General features: G+C 41.3%; 1 protein-coding gene across 4 annotated transcripts in view; it reads right to left on the reverse strand.

Annotated features, from left to right (window-relative positions):
• Positions 1–2,632: 2,632 nt before the first annotated feature.
• slc16a4 (solute carrier family 16 member 4) overlaps positions 2,633–18,099 on the reverse strand; it is a 38,186-nt gene continuing 22,719 nt past the window's right edge. For all 4 annotated transcript variants that reach the window (XM_015342781.2, XM_015342783.2, XM_015342780.2 and 1 more), the window contains 3 exons: positions 11,541–11,752; positions 7,895–7,988; positions 2,633–5,282 (listed from right to left, as the gene is read on the reverse strand). In XM_015342781.2, the coding sequence (XP_015198267.2) occupies positions 5,077–5,282; positions 7,895–7,988; positions 11,541–11,752 (512 nt within the window). In that variant the 3' untranslated portion in view covers positions 2,633–5,076. The remainder of the gene's footprint in view (positions 5,283–7,894; positions 7,989–11,540; positions 11,753–18,099) is intronic.

Here is an 18,099-nt window from a genome sequence, read left to right on the forward strand (position 1 = left end):
GAGTTTGACAACCTGTACGTTAAGAGGAATCTGAAGAGAGAAGCTGTAGGATAGAGACCTTTAAGCAGCAGTATTGCTGAACCCTGGCTTGTGATTAAGATGGAACTTATTTGCAAATTTTTCAAGCGTGGGACTCTTGAAATCTGATCCACAATAAAATAAAAACTAACTCATGAAAAAAATCGTAAAAAAGTGCAGGATCTGGTAAGCTGGTTTTAGGAGGTGAGTGGTGGAATTTTAGTCTTTGTTTTTTTTAAACAAGTAAAGCAGCCTGTATCCCTCACAGCCCTGGACCACTTCAATGCAGCAGGTCTTGGTAAAATAAACTCCAGAACAACCCATACATGTTCAAAATTTTATTAACATCAACAGTTGGTACATGTTGCTAAAATTAAGACAACCCATCAAAAAAGGTTTTGCCCCAGTCCCCAGAATCTACTGAGCCCAGTAACCACCTGTGAGGCTGAGATTTCTCTCCTGCAGGGGGCAGACTTGAGGAATCCAAGGATAGAGTGGAGTATATATAATAACCTGAAATAACAGTTCTGGTATCACAAAGCTGTCTTCAGCTTTTCTGAGAAACAATACTCCTTTCATTTTATCGCAGCAGCCACTCCAGTGTGGAACAAAGGAACGACTTTCATTCACACCTCACTCACACTTGAGAGTGGATTAACTGCAATCAACACCTGTAACCAAAATACATAGCTGAACATTGAAACGCTCCCACGAAATAAAAACCTTCCAGGCAACAATAGAGAGGAACGAGATAGAGGTCACTACAGGTACAAACACCTCAGAGCAACTTTCAAAATTACAGATATTTCATAAATCAAAAAGATATAAAAACCCACGCATTTTAAAGTATCCACCAGTATTTTTAAACAAAACATAGGATACTTTTAATATTTTTTCTAAGGCGTTAAATGGGTAAAAACAATACTCTTGAAAAATCATGTGTGTATATATAGTGAGGTTTCTATATACACACGTTTCTATGCTTTTAAGCAATTTTAAGATTTCTAAGCAAAAGAAATAGCTGATTGTGAACAGAATGAGCACAGTATTGTTGTCCCAGAAGATACAACAATAGAATCCCCCCCAAAAATGTATACTTTCCAATACAATAATCATGGGGGACTACTGAATTAGGTCCAAATAAAATGCTACATGCATCAAATGTGTGCGTCGTGCTACCACTAGAGGGCAATAATAAATAATTGTGCTGCAATTACTGCAGTTCAATGTATTTACAACTCTTGCAATACTATATAAAAAAAAAACAACCTGCAGTGATTATGGCACACGTGTGGTTCATTCTTGAGTGAAAATGTGTTGAGAGTAACTGATCTAGGAATTTGCAGTCCTTCCTCGGACTCTGCATTTACTTGCACAACTATTTGGTAAATGAAAAGGAACAAAAATGCAGATTACACCTTTGCAAGTCAACAAGGAAGCATCACTGAGTTCCAATGGATCCTGTTGTTTAAAAAGAAAACTAAACAATTTCGAGAAGAGCTTTTTCAACAGACTGTATTTTGGCAACCTTTGAATAAATACACACTTAAAAGAATCGAACGTTAAGAGCTGGGCGTATACACAGTATATTGGTCTCTTCTATTCACATAGTTGCCGGACTTCAAACCCAAGCAGCAGTCTCATGATCATATCAAAGTATCATTAGCCACCAATAAAATGGCCACTAAGACCATGGCATAAATTATTTAAAACAATGTCGGGCTACATACACAGTAACACATGAAAGTTCCCGCAATACGTTTGCGGTGTTTCTGTCATTAGGTCTTTATAACACATCATGAAGAAGGAAACCTCAGGGATCTGCTCTTCAAAGAAGGAGATAAAGAATTTACTAATGAGATGGGAGCTTAATCTTGCAAGATCCCAGGAGGTTACAGGCACTTATAGATAGATTTTCTTCAACATAAGTGTGCTAAGAATTAATCAAAATTTGGAAAGCTGCAAAACGGACAATAGCCAAAATTTGATAAAAGCAATATATCACTAGTAAGGGGACAAGAGAATGGTCTGAAGGTCTGGAGCAGAAGTGTCCAATCCTAGTTCTAGAGGGGGCCTGTGTACCTGTGGGGTTTTCGGGGCTCGTAAAAGAAGCAGCACCAGAAGAGCTGGGGAAAGAGGCTGTTAAACTGGTCCCAATAATTAAACGATGATCTGGACAGCACTGCTCTGTACCTTGGTTCCAGCAAGTAATGGGCAGCTGTACTACTGTAGCCCTATAAAGTGAAGGGCATTATTTATTAACATAGAGAAAATAGAGGATAGTGGAGAAAACAAAAGGGGGTTTTATATTTGAGGCCTATTTCTACATTTGTAAAGAGCTTAAAGCATTTTTTTTTTATTTACAGGGTTTTTGGCATCAATAACAAATTGATATATGAATTAGTGACCGATACTGATATGACTGAAATCTGTTACACTGTTGTTTCCACCTGTGTCTTCATCATAAACTCATCTAATAATAGCTTGTAGTTTTTAGTGAGAAATAGAACACATTCTTAATTGGCACTTTGAGGCGAGACTGCATAACCTTCTGTATGCTGAAGGTGTTGTAACCAAGGCCAGAGTGCAAACAAATTCTAGACAAGCAAGTAGGTCGGTTACAGGCATTTATTAGCACCAGTGATCAAGGGCCCAGTTGGAACAAAAACCCAGGGACTCTGGGATTCCTCAGGAGCTGGATTGAGAACCACTGGCCTGAGTGAAGGCAGAAAAAGAAGACAGTCATAGATTTTAACACGAGGCTGTCTCCTTGGGATTGATGTCAGATGGGGAACATGAAGGACCATTGCAAGGCACTGTCCCAAATCCCCTGGGCCATGAAGGATGACGACAGCTAAACAGCGTGTCTTCTGTAGTGTCCATGTACAGTGCATAACACATTCTACTTTCTCATTTCGGGTACAGAATTGGAATTCTGTCAGAGTGTGTAGACCACTTATAATGGGCTGGTTTCCCTTAACAAGGACTCTCTTTTAAATTTGCCGATCAGTCTGAAAACAGAAAAGCTGTTCAGTAGTTTTTCTTCTTTATACAGTATGTATAAATGTAATTTCATGACCACATGAAACAAAATTCCTCCAATACAATCACACGTCTGCTGGCCTGGTGGAGGTTGTTAGGGTTCAGAAATACACTTCCAAACCAGGCTGTATTAAGACATTATGTGCAATGGGCATTGTTTATTTTGGTCTTGAGCTTTACAGTTAAAGACCCAAGAAAGGCATTGTGCAAGTCCTTTCAGCACAACTAAGACAAAAAGTGTACAGGAAAGGCACTCAAAGTCACACCTAGTAAAAAGAAAGGCATCAGTAAATATGGAAAAATTGGAACTGCCATGATTAAATTTTTTGAGTGAACTGGTACATCACCCAGGATACAGATGGAGCTGTACTGATTATAATTAAAGACCCATATTCTAGAGAAATTTCATGTTCATAATTGAAGATGAGCAGAAAATATAATGAAATGAGCAAGATTAAACCGATAGTTTTATGACACATACCTACTTCTTGGCTGAAGAACAAAAATTGGATGCAATATACATTGACATTGATTAAAATTACCAAGAAAAAATGCACCTCAAATACATTTGGAAGACTCAGGTAATTGCAACAGCTGGATGAGAGGGTGTTGTGTGAACTGTGTGTTTCCTAGGTTACATTTTTCATGTTGCACTTCAGTTGCAAAGCCTTCTCGAGAGTTAAATGAAGCAGTTGCAGAGGATATTAGGCACAGAATTCATAAGAATTTAATTACATGTGGTAGAGTTTTCTGAAGGTTTGTTTTCATGACCCCAACTGCTGTTCATTGAACTCCAGAAGCCTTGGCTGAGTTTATTTAACAACTCCATCTTTGGTTTATAGATTTATATTCTGTCCACTTACTAAAAAAAACCCAAAAGGAGAACAAAAAATCCTAAATGTGTTTTGGCAATGCTAGGTTAAAAGAGAGAATAAAAATGATAACATTAAAAAAATCTTCCTCTCCCATTTAAAAGTAAACCCCAGAAAATCTCATGAAATTCTTCTGCCCTAGCCCATCTTGTTTTTCAATAGCACTTATTATTACATTTGGTAGTGCAGATTTAAAGGCATGCTTTCATTTCTGTTAATGAATTCAGTGTTCTAATGACACAAGTGTAATACATACAGTATATACAGTATCAATTGAAGAGAATGCCTGCACAGCCAAAGAGCTCACCAGTACCGTGCAAAGTCTGGGAGGAGAGCTCAAGGTGTGCTGGGTAGCTACTGGGAATAGGTCATGAAGGTGCTTCAAGAAAGACAGGAAAATGAATTCAAGCTTCTTAAGACAAAGTCTGACCATCTCACATTAGTGGTAACATGATTACTTGCAGCGCATATGGTCTAGGTTGAGTCCGAGTGATGCTGCATCTGAAGACCTGAAGATTGCAGGTGAGCACATTTGTACTGCAGGTTAAGGTAACAGCTTGGGTGGTTGTTCAGAAAGATGCATGGCAGCGCTGCAGGAATGCTGGAATCGACAGCTCGTACAATTCTCAGTTTCAACATTTCTTTCTCGGACAGTTTTGCGCCTCGCTTCCAAGGCGTCTCGGACACTGCCTTGATGCCCCAGCTTTGGGACTCTCGCCATCTTCTCCGTCTTGTTTTTTTGAGGACCGGGCCAATCAGGCGCAATCACGGGCTTTCTGAAGAGTTGCAAAAATCAGCGAGAATCATTTTCTGGACTTAAAAATCCAAATATGAGAAAAAAAATAATTATGATTGTAGTCTCGGTGCCTCCAAAAACATACATCTGGTGCTTATCCAGACGATGGAAAATTGGATTTTCCTTTTTCTTTTGTTTTCATCATCCATGTGATAGAAGAGGATGTTTACTTAGAAAGTCATGAATTGATTTTGTAATGTCTGGGTTCTTTCCGATGTCAAAGGTCCTACCTTTCCCCACGGCAATGAAAGCCTGGGAGCCCCAGTGATGCCCATGTGACTTTCCCAGTCCCACCCAGTTCCTCTCCCCAAGGTTCGGTTTGTGCAGCAGGGTTCCGGTCCAGTCCTGTTACACCACCCCATTCTTGGCAGCGTCTGAGACGAAGCAGCCATTGGTTCTGCACTCCGGCTCTCCGGATCGGGCTGCCCCCCACCTCTTTGCCTTCCAGCTCCGGGCGAGGGGCTCCAGGAAGAGCGAGATGGAGGACAGGAGGTAGCACACCCCCGCCAGGTAGAAGGAGCAGTCGTACGTCTGCGTGTAGTCATACAGCAAGCCTGGAACATACGACATGACAACACGGTCAGTGCCACTGATGGCCAAGTCTCCACCACTGCACAGCAAATACTGTACACCTGCCCAGACAAAAGTGGCCCAGACTGCCGTATTAGACACAATTAAGTATATCGGATATAGAAGACTTACGGACACTTTTACCCAAACTGATTTAGAGATTTAGAGAGACTAAGTGAACTATACATCAATTACAACCCCTGCAAGGTACCATGAAAAATAATTGTCTCCTTGGACCAACCAGCCTCAGTAGCAGCACAAAGAACAGTATGTATATACAGGATGTACTGTATGTATATGCACTTATCTGCCTTTCTTCTCCTACAAGGTAGTATTATGCATTCTCACCACTAGAGGGCAATCACAGTCCAGCAGCTGTCCAGACAGCTGGGCCAGGCCATGCGTTTCACCCTCCTGTGTACCCAAACCTCAAAAGGTCAGATCCTGTGGTTTTCCTGGTAAACTCAGCCACTCTCTATTTCCAGGACATATCCTTCTCTTTAATTGGGGCCCGTCCTGAGCCCTGGTACATTTATAGTGTCGTAAATCACACCAAACTCTGCAAGTCTGGCTGGCTGGTGCCGTTGAGTTCACGTGGGATGCCAGGGAAGTGCTTTCCTTTAACGAAGAGGCCAGGGTTCACTTTTCAGCCCTTCCTCAAAGCCTCAAAGATCATCTTTCATTTCTCTCGCATAAGGCCAGAGGCAGGCAGCCGGTTACCCCTAGGTATTTCTAATGTTAGAAGATTAGAACGTTTAAATAGGTTTAACTGAAAGAAAAAAAATCTGACTTAAACCTAAATATCAGCAATATGTATTTATGGGCTGTGAAATATTTCACATTCCACCACCAAAGAAGTTTGTCCTTCATTGGGCTTGGCTCCTTCTGGCATTTTATATTCAATAATGAAACACTGCCTTTTAAATTGAAGTCTCTCTAAAATAAACTTGTTAATTATCCATCACAGCTGAGTGCTTCATAATTTCCTTTCCTCCTCCTGAAAACTGTAACACCACCACAGCAAATTTCAACTGCTAAGCTTTATCAATTAACACCCTCCTTTCCTAATATAACAGAGGTGATCAGACAGGTTAAAATTTAAAGAATCTCTTACCCAGTTTGATCAATGCTGGGATGTGTTACTTCTAAGATTGAAACTATTTAGTGAGAAACAAACAGTGGAATGGCTGACAAATATTGCATTAAATAGAGAAGCCACCTGCATCCTCAGTCAGACGCTGCTAACATAACTAATGCATGTCAGACTTGGCTTCATTTGAAACAATGAGGTCTAAAATTGGAATTCAAAGAGCAAGCCTACTAGAATGTCCCATAATGACAGATGCGTGGTTACCGGCTGCCGGGCTGGATCTATCAGATTGAGCAGTGCATACTGAGGTCAGAGCCAGAAGTTCAGTCCTTGCTACCACTTTATTACCCGATTTCTTCTGTGCTTCAGAATATGACACAGACTTATACAAGTTAATATGGAGAGACATTGCAAATGCAGAAATGGTATTGGTTCCATCATTCGTTACATTTTAAACCCTGTCTGTATATACTGTATAATGGAACAAACATTTACCCAAAGGGTTGTGTGAGTGTGGAACAAGTTATCTAGCTATGTTATTGAAGCCTAGTGTCTTTCAAGAAACAGCTGGATGAGATCCTTGGAACAATTAATTACTACCAAAACGTCAGATGTGCCAGATATGTAACTCTTTTTATGTTATTATATTAGTCTGAATCATCGTATTAACTGATTCATTTTTGTTTGCTACTCTTTTACACTCTTTATTTGTTTTAGTTAATTCATTTCTTTAAATATAAGTCACATCATTTGAGAACAAATTGTGTTGATTAGCAGTTACCTCCTAGAGTTGTTCAGACAGCGGACAGCACACAGATCAAAGCTATCCTGGGTTTAATGAGATAAAAGCTGCTGCATATGTAACACGCTTTCAGGTGATACACTCTGCTTCTCTCTCTGTGACTGCCTTGGCTGTTATCAGTGAAAAGAGATGGGTGGAGGGCACCTTGCACGCAGCAGTTTCAGTCAATAGATGGATAGCAGACTGCCCAAATCAATCCCATCTGCTTGTGATGACAATTCTTAACATCTCTATGCAGACGGACTTAGAATTTGCCTCTGTTGCTCTCAGGAAGTGTGCATTTGTTGTTTTCGTTATTATTGCTGGTTCATGGGGTGGTAAGTTTTGATTGCTGTAGCAACCCTGCAGGCAATACATATCTAATAAATATCTATAAATATCTAAAGATCCCTGTCATTATTGAGGGATGTTGCTTGGTTTTCCTCTTGTCAACGTGCAGTAAAAAAACATTTGCATGACCACATGTTTTCAAAGACAAAAAATGATTCAGTTTTTCTAAAAACTGTACTGTGCAGTCCCATAATGAAGCATCAAAGATTCCAAAATGGGGGCATGAAGAGGTTAGGGAAATAAAATAGGCAGGAAAAATATTATCGCATCAGGAAAAATATTATTGCATAGACAGTCTTTGGAACACACACAGGGGGGCCTATCCACAAACTGGTTTCAGGACATACCAGTGATTGATCCCACCCATCATTTACCTGCAGTAGGTGGTCCTGTGAGGCAACCAATCCCTACAAAGAACATGGAGAAGCCCATTGAGTTGTTCAATTTTTCCACCCCAACAAGATCTACCTGAAAAGGAAACATAGTAGCAACAATTTATTGATAACCTTCACTCCTCAATCTGTTGCTGGCTGTATTGCAAACACATTCATGTGAATTCAATGTTTTTTATACTCAAATAGGAAAAGGAATTTGATTTGCACAATTTAAGCACTGAAACCAGTGTGCTCAGTGTTCCTCTGAGTACATCACCTGCGTGTGCTTATGGCTACTGACTGTAAAATTGACCTCAGGTACAATGTGATACATGTCAAAATCTGCAGTATTTTTTACTTCTGAGCACAGTTAATGTGTATTTCTCTTTACTCAATGAGAAAAAAGCAGAATGAATTTGATGGTGCCCTGGAAATCTTTCAGGGTGGATATTTAAAAAAATTAAAGAAGTTATTTTTCATCTGGAATCTTTCTCCTTTCAAAACTGTATCTTACCATATCAATATTCTGTGAATCTGAGGTTCTATAAAATCTATAAGACGTTGGGATTGTAAATTTTATTCTGAAAAACAAAGTCTCAAAAGGCCACCTAATTTTTAGTGTTGTACCAGGGAACTGAATGCCAAGTGGAGCAGATCATATTTACCATCTGCTGTAGACCACTAATATGGATTTTATTCTCAATGAACTTTTACAGTGAGCTTAAGAAGTCAAAAGCAGGCTTGTTGTGTTTGTGCTTGTGCTCAGGGCCAGGCTGAGGCATATGTTTCAGATTGGAAAACTTCAAATAGGCAGCCCCATCTCCGGAGGCGCAGGGCAAGGGGAATGCTGGCCGAGGGCAACAAAACCACAGACACAGGGGCTGGCGTATCCAGAGAACGCCATCTGAGAAGGGAAAGTGCCGTTCAGATCGCAGCGTGCTTTATAAAACCTCAAGGGCAAGCACGCACACACATGCGCACCCTCCCTGCGCCACTAAGTGCGGCTGGAATTCCAAATCTCATTAGCCTCCAAAAAGGCCCCAGTGTGGGCTCAACAGCTCTCTTTAACAACCAATTAATTCATAACCTCTTGCCTGAATGCCATATCTTGCACTGCCAAACAGCTGTGGTAGGGGTATCTTTCTGGCTACTCGCAGGCTTTAAGAACACTCTACTCCCTTTAGCTCATCAGTTACTTTCAGGGGCCCTGCTGGAAGACAGCCTCCCTTGGATTCTTCTACAAACATCTGCCTCCAGATCTCCTCATTCGGCTTCCACCTGCCTGCAAACCTATCCAGCTGGTTTGACACTGGACTATGGGTCATTTTAATGTTTTTTTGGGAACTCTTGGGATCCAGTTTGGAGTTGTTTTAATGAACCTACTGTATTACAGAACTGTTAATTGCACATTTTGCATGGCTTGACTCGCATCTATGAACACTGAGGCCTTTCTCAGGGGAGACAGAGGAAGTGGAGGCAGACTCCTTCCGCCTGCCCGCCCTCGAAATTCTGCAGAAATGAGAGCTCACATCCCTACCCGAACTGACATCTTTTCCTTCCCGGTTACGCCTCGATTAGCCACACGGACCCGTTTTCCAAATAAAACGCTCGGTTTAGGTTTCGCCCTCGTTTTAACTCGCTTCGAAGACTTTTTCACCAAAAGGTGAGGAACTCAGAGCAGCTCGAGAGAGCAGCACCCTTCTACGAACTTGTAGGAACAGATTTCTAATCTGAGGTGGAGGCATAACTTCTCTGACCCCAAACCAAAATAAACACGCAGTCTGCTGAACGCATTAACAGGACAAGTCGTATAGTCGAGTCATTCAGTGCCTTATAGATTTTATGATTGATGGCTTGGAGTTCTGAATACGTTTGTATGATACCATGAGAGAAGGAACAAGTCCTGGCAGGAGGCAGCGCCTCAGTCAGTCTAATATAAACACAAGAAGTAGGTCAGGGAGAGGGCCCAGCTGAGTCTAGGCAAAGCAACAAAGCAAACCTTCCTACTCCAGCTGGCGCCACCACCTCCTTGCTGCTCGGCCTTTCTTTCAAGCTGAATCAAATTACAAAAGCCCCAGCTCACAGGCGTCCTTTACTGCACACACACGGTCACTCAGTCAGGCCCCTCTGGCCATCATCAGATGGACATTCCTGCCGAGGGTCGCAGCAGCCCAGAATCTAACCTGGAAGTACTGCTCTGTCAAGGCAAGGATGCTTGAGACAGCAAGAGCCAGACACACTTAAGCATCATGTCTCTGGACAATGGGAGGGAACTGGAGCACTAGAGAAACCCACAGGAATGTGGACAGAACATGCAAACTCCATATACTGTATAAGCTATCCCAAGGCAGAATCGAACCCAGGACCAGAGAGCAGCCATCCCCAAACATGTACAAATTAGTGTATATATATGAAAGAATAGAGACCCCTAAAGTGTGTTTATATGTAGTTCTGTCATTTTTCAGTGTTTTAATTTGAGTAGTTCTCTACAAGGCCTGACAAACATATTTCAAGTAGATTATGTCAAAAAGAAGAACTCTCTCCTAAACAAGGGGATCAGGCTACAACAAGAGATCAGCTCAACATTCTTATTTGTCACCAATGGGTTTTTCTCCATTTTTTCTCAATGCAATAGGGACAGTGGCACGGAGGGCAGCTCAGATGCATCCCGGCTCCAGGGTCCCAGGTTCGGTTCCAGTTTGGCATGTGCAAGTTCTCACAAAAACACAGGATGGGTGTTTGTCAGGTGCTCTGTTTTTTTCTGGCCATGACTGTAATTTCCTATGAGGACACCAAAGTCATGTCCCCGGTTGGCATCTTGTACCATGAATTCAACACACAGTCACTGTGATAAACACCAATACTCAAAACAGCATTTCACGGGACATTCCTGATGTCCCCCTGTCTCTGCATCTAATAGTTTTCAGAATATTAAATTGAGACCATTGCAGATTTGCAGTTCTGAGTGCTGCCCTGCCAAAGATGTTTTACATTAAAACTAAACTGCACCCAGTACAACCAACACCGACTATGGGAATATTGAGAAACAGAATGAAATGAACATGATGGAGTGAATGGCCTCCTGTCATCAGTGGCCTTTCTGATGTTTATCCATACTTGTTAGTACAGTGTTTTTGTTATCGAACAAGGAAAAACCATGAGCAGAAACAGGCCTTAAACATCCACTGCAAAAGACATAAACACGACAGGGAAACTGTGAGAAACTGGCAGGACTCCTGATAAGCTACAGCAAATATGCAGCTGCAGTAAGGGGAGAAATAGGCACCAACTGTACTGTACTATTACTTTTCACTTCAAAAGTGAAAAAAGTGTTAAAAGGGTGAGCTTTGACAAAGATCATCTGCATTTCACACAACACCAAGCATAAAAAGGGAGGCAACACAAATTGCTTTCTTTTCTATGGTTCATGCAGGGTCTGAAGCTTGATGCAAATGCCTAACATTTACACCGCAAAGTCAATCACAATGTACCGGGAGTCTGGGAGGCGGGTGGGTATGTATTTTAGAAAGGAGTGGTTCCGTATCTGGAGAAAAATCGCCCTATTCTTTTCTCATTGGTTTTAGTTTTATCTGTCAGGTACTGTAGCTAGGAAGAGCTACAAAGGAGCTATGCGTGAAGTACCCACTAAGACTGGAAGCAACAACGCCATGTATCCCCCACAGAAAATGGCGAAGAAGACAGCGTAGACCATGAGGTGGATGTAGGTGGTTGCCAGGGGTGACAGCAGGTTGACGAGGCCACAGAGGATCAGGTAGGCCTTGTGGTAGTGGTACTTATGGACCAGATTCCTGTCCGCCACCCAGCCAGACACGAGCTGGGCCACCGTCTCAGTAATACCTGGAAGAGAGAAGCAGTGTACACTTCAACTGACTTACCAAAGCCACTGTGATTGAAACAGCAGCATCTCAACAGTGCTCCTGAAAGGCTTTTTTGAGTTCTTTCACACTCTGACAAATAACGTTCTGAAGAAACATGTACCTTTTGGAAGGGACTTTGTTTGCAGAAAAAAAAGAGTACAGGACTGCATGGCTGACACTTTTAAAAATTAGTACAGTTAAACTGACTCATCATTTTGACAACAAGTGCTCCAATAGGAAATACTCAGGAAGCCACAGTGGATTGTGCTCACCCAGCAACAACACTGGCAGCTCTACGGAAACTGGGGATTTTCTTTTTTAATCTCAACAAACATTTTAAGGGAATCTTCTCACAAGCATTTGCAGGTTGTCGGGTTATTTACAGGTTTGAGGGACACAGAATGACATGTGATCAGGCCTCTGTCCTGCAGGTATTGACGAACACTTGGCAGCTGCTTTATAAAGCATGCTTCTGTGCACGCACTGTATGTCCCCTTTCACTTAAAAGCTTCCTTTACATATATGATGTCTTTTTGAAACTGTATACTATCTGTTCATTACATAACAGCTATAGGAGCCGAGCCAAGTTTAGTGAAATGTTATATATGTATATATTTAACAGTTTATAGTTAGCCTACCATGCCCAGACCGATTCCTTATGCAGAAATTAGTGTGATCAGGATGATTCTTATTTAGAGAGAAAAGTACAAATATTGTTTGTCTCCAGAAACTGTTTCAGCCCTGACAGAGCCTTTTTTAATTACAAAATGTAGTCAAATACCTCCCTTCCTTCATTTTTTTCTTCCACTTCACTCTTACTGCAAGCTCTTTCTTTTACGTTTCTATGCTGTGATCTGTACTTATGGTATGTTGAGCATCAGAATACAACCTAATAATCTTAACTTAATTAGCAGAAATAATTTTGAAATACAGCATAATATACAGTATGATGGGCTTTGAAAGTTCACAAAGTTTAAATGCCTAATTGCAGGCCAAGAAAGACAGTCCCCCTGCACATAGTCATGAGTTCACCATTTTCCCTCATCTGTTCAGGCCTATACAATGAGCTATGAGCTATGAGCCTCAGTAAGCTCATAGCTGAGTCACGAGTAAGGCTCTTGGATATTAACACACTTTAACTTCACTAAGGTCTTGTGTCAGAAGGGCTCGAGGTTGGCGTCTCAAAGATAATAAAGTAAGCAGGTGTTAAAATTCCGAAGAAACCTCTGACATTGCACGCTGACGTAAACAAGTCAAATGAGTTCTCTGGACAAATCCCAGGAAGAAAGGCCCCACAATGACAGTCTCGGCTAACCTGTCAAAACAGAAACCGCCCAATTTTCTTCATTCTGATGGCAATCTCCTCGCCAGCTGACTTTCAGAGGCTCCAACACTTGATAAGATCCAAAGCAGACGACTGTGAGACTAAGCTGCTGAGTTATTTTCCACTGCAGGGTCTTTACTCACGGTACCAGGCCTTAACAACACATTTACTTTGCTTTTCCGAAGTTATCTCAACTCTTTAAATGAAAATGATTTATTGTGAAGTCACAGTGTTTTATGGCAGTTTACACAGTGGATTTTCTAAAGGAGTGGAGCTTCACCCTGACATGGTTTACTCCTCTGGTAACGCAAACTGCATTTTAATTGTATTTCAGATCTGTTTTCAATTTTTTTGAAAGAGCATATGTAATATTTTGTCACTGTCTCCTCCCAGACTCAGAGCATACAGTATCTGGAACTAGAGGGAGTTTTTGGTTGTTTTTATTCCCTCCTCATGCTGCTACAGTTTTCACGGCATCACTAAGTTGTTCAAAGTAAATATGGTGTGTCGGTCCAGACCGCTCTGACTTCACATTCTGAGCTGCACAGAATGTCCTGGGCTGGCCTCAGTGATGGCTGGCTGCTGAATCTAGGGTATAATACTGAAGAAAATAACCTGAGAGAAAGCAAACAATATTTCTTCCTATGCTCTTTTGAATAGCCAAGCTGGTTTAAAAGGGTAAAAAAACATCTCAAAGAACTGTTATGTTCAGAATGATCTTGAAAAAACTGTGTAAAAGGATCTGGAAGAAGCCAGCCAAGATGTTTGTGTGAGCTACAATCCTTAGAAAAGTCATTCTGTGGTAAAAATATAGTACAGTGTAGTAAAGCACAAAGAAATTATTTTAAAAACACAGTAAAGCATGATTAAAGTGAAGGAAATGCAAGGTATAATCAACCAACTGCATAGCTGTAATCCTAATTGTTTATGCATGCCAAGTGCTATGAATGCTTTGATAAATTGACACAGTAAAATTCAGCTTAAACTCTGCTGCAGTTCAATCATTCAAGGTGATCAGCCAAAGACAACATATATCTGACACAGGATGAGATATGCTCATGGAATGATTTCTAAAATTCCTATCTGAAAAGCAAGTGTTCTTCATTTCCTAATTCTGCTGGTCTAAGTTATCAGAACTTTGTACGGTTCCATTGACAATGTCAGGGACAGCTATCAATAGCATTTTGACTTTCAGTCAAAGCCATGATTACTGAATAACTTCCCCTCCACAAAAACACAGAAAAATCAATTGCACCAATTGGCTCAGCCAAGTGAACCAATGTTCAAAGAAATGCTGACAGATTCTCTTTACAGCTGCCAGTCTGTGCTTTATGGTGACCGTTACAGCAAGGTAAAAGTGAAAGTGGGAGAGAAGTCATCAAGGGGATATCTCAATATGCGTGACTGTCTTTGTAATCACAACTACTGACTACGAGAATTAATTTCCTTTCAAGTGTTCCAGTTTCTTAGTAGCTCCACTTCACAACAAATGTGCCTTTTGAACCATCATGCATAACATGTGCTGTTGAAAAAATGAACAGATCAGTTAAGAGACCAGAAGCTAAGATGAACCAGATGTTGTGCTGGCTCCTCAAGAAGAGGAGCTTGACACTAGATGTTTTTAGATCATTATACTATTTTTGTCAATCATTTCAGAGGTACACATCCCTGGTCCTGGGGGTCCCACATCCCTATGGAATGGTTTTCATTCCAGTTGAGCTCTTGGCTACAGTTAATCGAAACCTTCATTAAAGTAATGATTGGTTAATTATAAGGTTAATATGAACTCGGTTTTCAGTTCCTAAATGCATTGAAGGTTGCCTTTTAAATATTACACTGCTTAGGGAATCTAAGATCTGCTCTGTTTGAGTAGAGAAAACATCTACAAAGGTTCCAGTCAAGCCACCCGTTAGCCCAGTTAAGGGCTCAGCTAGAACAAGAAGCAGCAGATGTGTGGTCTGCAGGTCCAGAGCCTGAAATCTCTGCATTAGGTGCTACTGCTGCGTGTAGCCCCCAGGAAGCATGCAGGAGCTGTGCAGATATAGGCATGAGACAAGCTCCAGATCCTGAATCCTATATGAAAAGTGCACAGCCACACCAATCTGGCTTGGAAAGAGCTGGGTACATAGAACTCTAGGCTTTGTTTGTGTTGTTGACACTGAGCTCAGGGGTCTCCTGTTGCAGAGACTTTTTTTAAAATGACAATGTGTTATACCTAGCTTCTCTCTAGCTTCTCTGTAATTGACTCTAGTCATTCTGCTCTTCTCCTCAAACAAGCATAGAAGCTTGCCATGTCCCCTCTTGGACACTACATTTTCAAGAATGTGCTGACATACTTTCATGGAGGTCAGTAGTTTTGGTCTTCCAGCTGTCTCTATCTATACATACATATTCAGTTCCCTTTATTAACTCTCTGCCTGTCCTGGAAGCCCGGTGACACCCCTTGCTTCGCTCCCAGAGCAGCGATTTTCGGTTCCGGCTAAGAGGGAACACAGAAGGACTGGCTGCCACTCCTGTCACCAGTTTTCACTTTTTTCTAGTTTTTATTTACATTTTACTTTCATTTGTCTTTTTTTCTCCTTCTCCCCCAGTTTTAGTTCCAATCACGACAAACCAGATCTCTTGTTTAACATAATAGTCCCTCCAGGTTATGGTTTCTTTGAACAACCTCACCCTTCTGGCCGTGGTGGGGGCATAATTGTTCTGTTGAAGTCCTGCTCTGCTCTTTTGAGTGTCTTGTTTCTTTCCCACTACTATTATTGTTAGTGTCTATAGACTCCCCTGGGCCTCGTGGTGCCTTTTTAGATGAGTTTTTATCTCCGATTTTAGAGGAGCCGTGTTCTTGGTGACTTTAATATGCATGTGGACTCACAGTCTTCCTATTTAGCTTCTATCTTTGGCATTCCAACAGTTTGTTCTTAGCCCAACTGATCACAAAGGACACACCCTGGATTTAGTAATTGAAGACGACTCTTTTGTTTCTCACTTCTCTTATTTTGAACTGTGCCTCTCTGACCACTTAGATATTCCCTTCAAGCTAGAACTCTTCCCCCTCATACTCTGTGAGGTTTTGCAACTGACAATCTGTTGACCAGACAAGTTTGAGAACTCTGTTCTGTTCTCTTCAGCTTGCTTTTCCTACTCTGATCCTTTAAAGGACAAACTTAATGAACGCAATGATGCAGTAGAGTCTGCTAGATCCAGCTGCTTCTCCCACATCATTGGGAACAACCATAACAAACCTAGACATCTGCTCCCCACCATCAACTGATTGCTTAAGCCAAACTGCCCCACCACATTACCTGCCTCATTCCAACTCTGTTCTATACAGTAGCTCCAAGATCGACAACATCCGACATCATATTCTCTTCTGGAGACAAACAACGCATGTTACCTCTATGCCTCCTCCCTAGTTTAACTGGCTCCCTTCTCTCTAGCTTCTCTCTATGTGACTCTGAATGCCTCAGTAAACTGGCTTCGTGTATGAAATCCACTACCTGCATTTAGATCCAATTCCCACAGCTTTATTTCAATCCTGTTTAAATTCACTCTGCCCTATTATCCTTAACATAATAAATGAGTCCTTGAGCACTGGCGTGGTACCAGTGGCCTTCAAAACTTCTGCTGTTACCCCAGTGTAAAAAAAAAAACAACAAATATGTCTCTGGAAACCTAAACAATTTTTGTCCAATATCTAACCTACGCTTTCTTGCAAAAAATGTAACATGCTGTTACAAATCGGTTAAATAACCTTTTCGATCCCCTTTAATCTGGTTTCTTACAACTACACAGCACAGAAACTGGCCTAGTTAAAGTCACTAGTAATCTTCTTATGGCTTCTGATGCTGGTTTACTGGTTTTCTTTCTATCCTTATTCTACTTGACGACAGTGCTGCTTTTGATCCTGTTAACCACAATATCTTTTCTTTCTTGTCTTCAGACTGTTCTTAAATGGTTCAAATCTTGCTGATCACTGTCACTTTATCTCTTGGTGGTTTTAGTTCTGAAATTGGACTCGTTAAGTCTGGTATTCCTCAGGGCTCATCACTGGCACTTATACTTTTCAGAACCAATAGCTACTTGGTCAGCTGTTAAGATTGCACGGTCTAAATGATTATTTCTACGCTGATGATACTCAAATCTACATCCATACTAAACCTGACACTGATGTAGCTGTCTCTGCTATCTAATTACACCTCTGACAAAAACATGGGCTTTTATTTAACTGGTCTTTTGTCTGCCCCTTTGCTTTCCTACTATTTCCCAAACCTCCATCTACTATCTCCTCTCAATGTGTATTTTTCTGTTCTGTAAAGGGCTTTGAGAAGCTACTTTTAAAGACACTATATAGAATAAAGTGTATTGTTTTATGTCACCCGAAGGAGACTCCACAGCTGAAAAGTTGTTTCTTTTCTTCTGTTTTCAGCATGGAATAAAACTTTAGTTGTTCCTTTGCAGCCTACGCATGCTGACGCAGCTACCTACTTGAACTACTTATTATTTTATTATTATTAATAATAATACGCTCTACAGAGATTAGCTCAGTTTTGTAGCTGCATACCATTTTGTAAGAAGAAGCAATAGGTACATTTCCATGCTGCACATTCTCCCTGCTCTTCCACAACTGCAAATAACAAGGGAATGAACGCCCTCAGGGACAAAGGACAATGACAAGTTCACCATGTTAACTAAGTCTTCTCCAAACATTCCCCAGCCCACTTCTTAAAAAAAAACACGTTCAGGCCTTTCTTCCACTGTACCCGTCGCAGACACAATGAATCTCTGTATAAATTCAGCAGCCACTTCAAAGCTCTGCAGAATTTAGAAACCTCCCGTCTCCAAGGTAGCGGCTCCTGTTGGAAGACGTTGCCTAGCGATTTTCTGGGCACCAGCAGCAGCCATAGCAAGGGCCTGTTTGGGAAGCCTTAGCTGTCTGGGTTGAAAGGAATCCTTTGAGTAGGGGGACTGGGCTGGCGGTCTCTACTGCTCTGTGAAGAGCTTCA

Source organism: Lepisosteus oculatus, chromosome 5 (genome assembly GCF_040954835.1).
Source record: "Lepisosteus oculatus isolate fLepOcu1 chromosome 5, fLepOcu1.hap2, whole genome shotgun sequence".
Taxonomy (NCBI): Eukaryota; Metazoa; Chordata; class Actinopteri; order Semionotiformes; family Lepisosteidae; genus Lepisosteus; species Lepisosteus oculatus.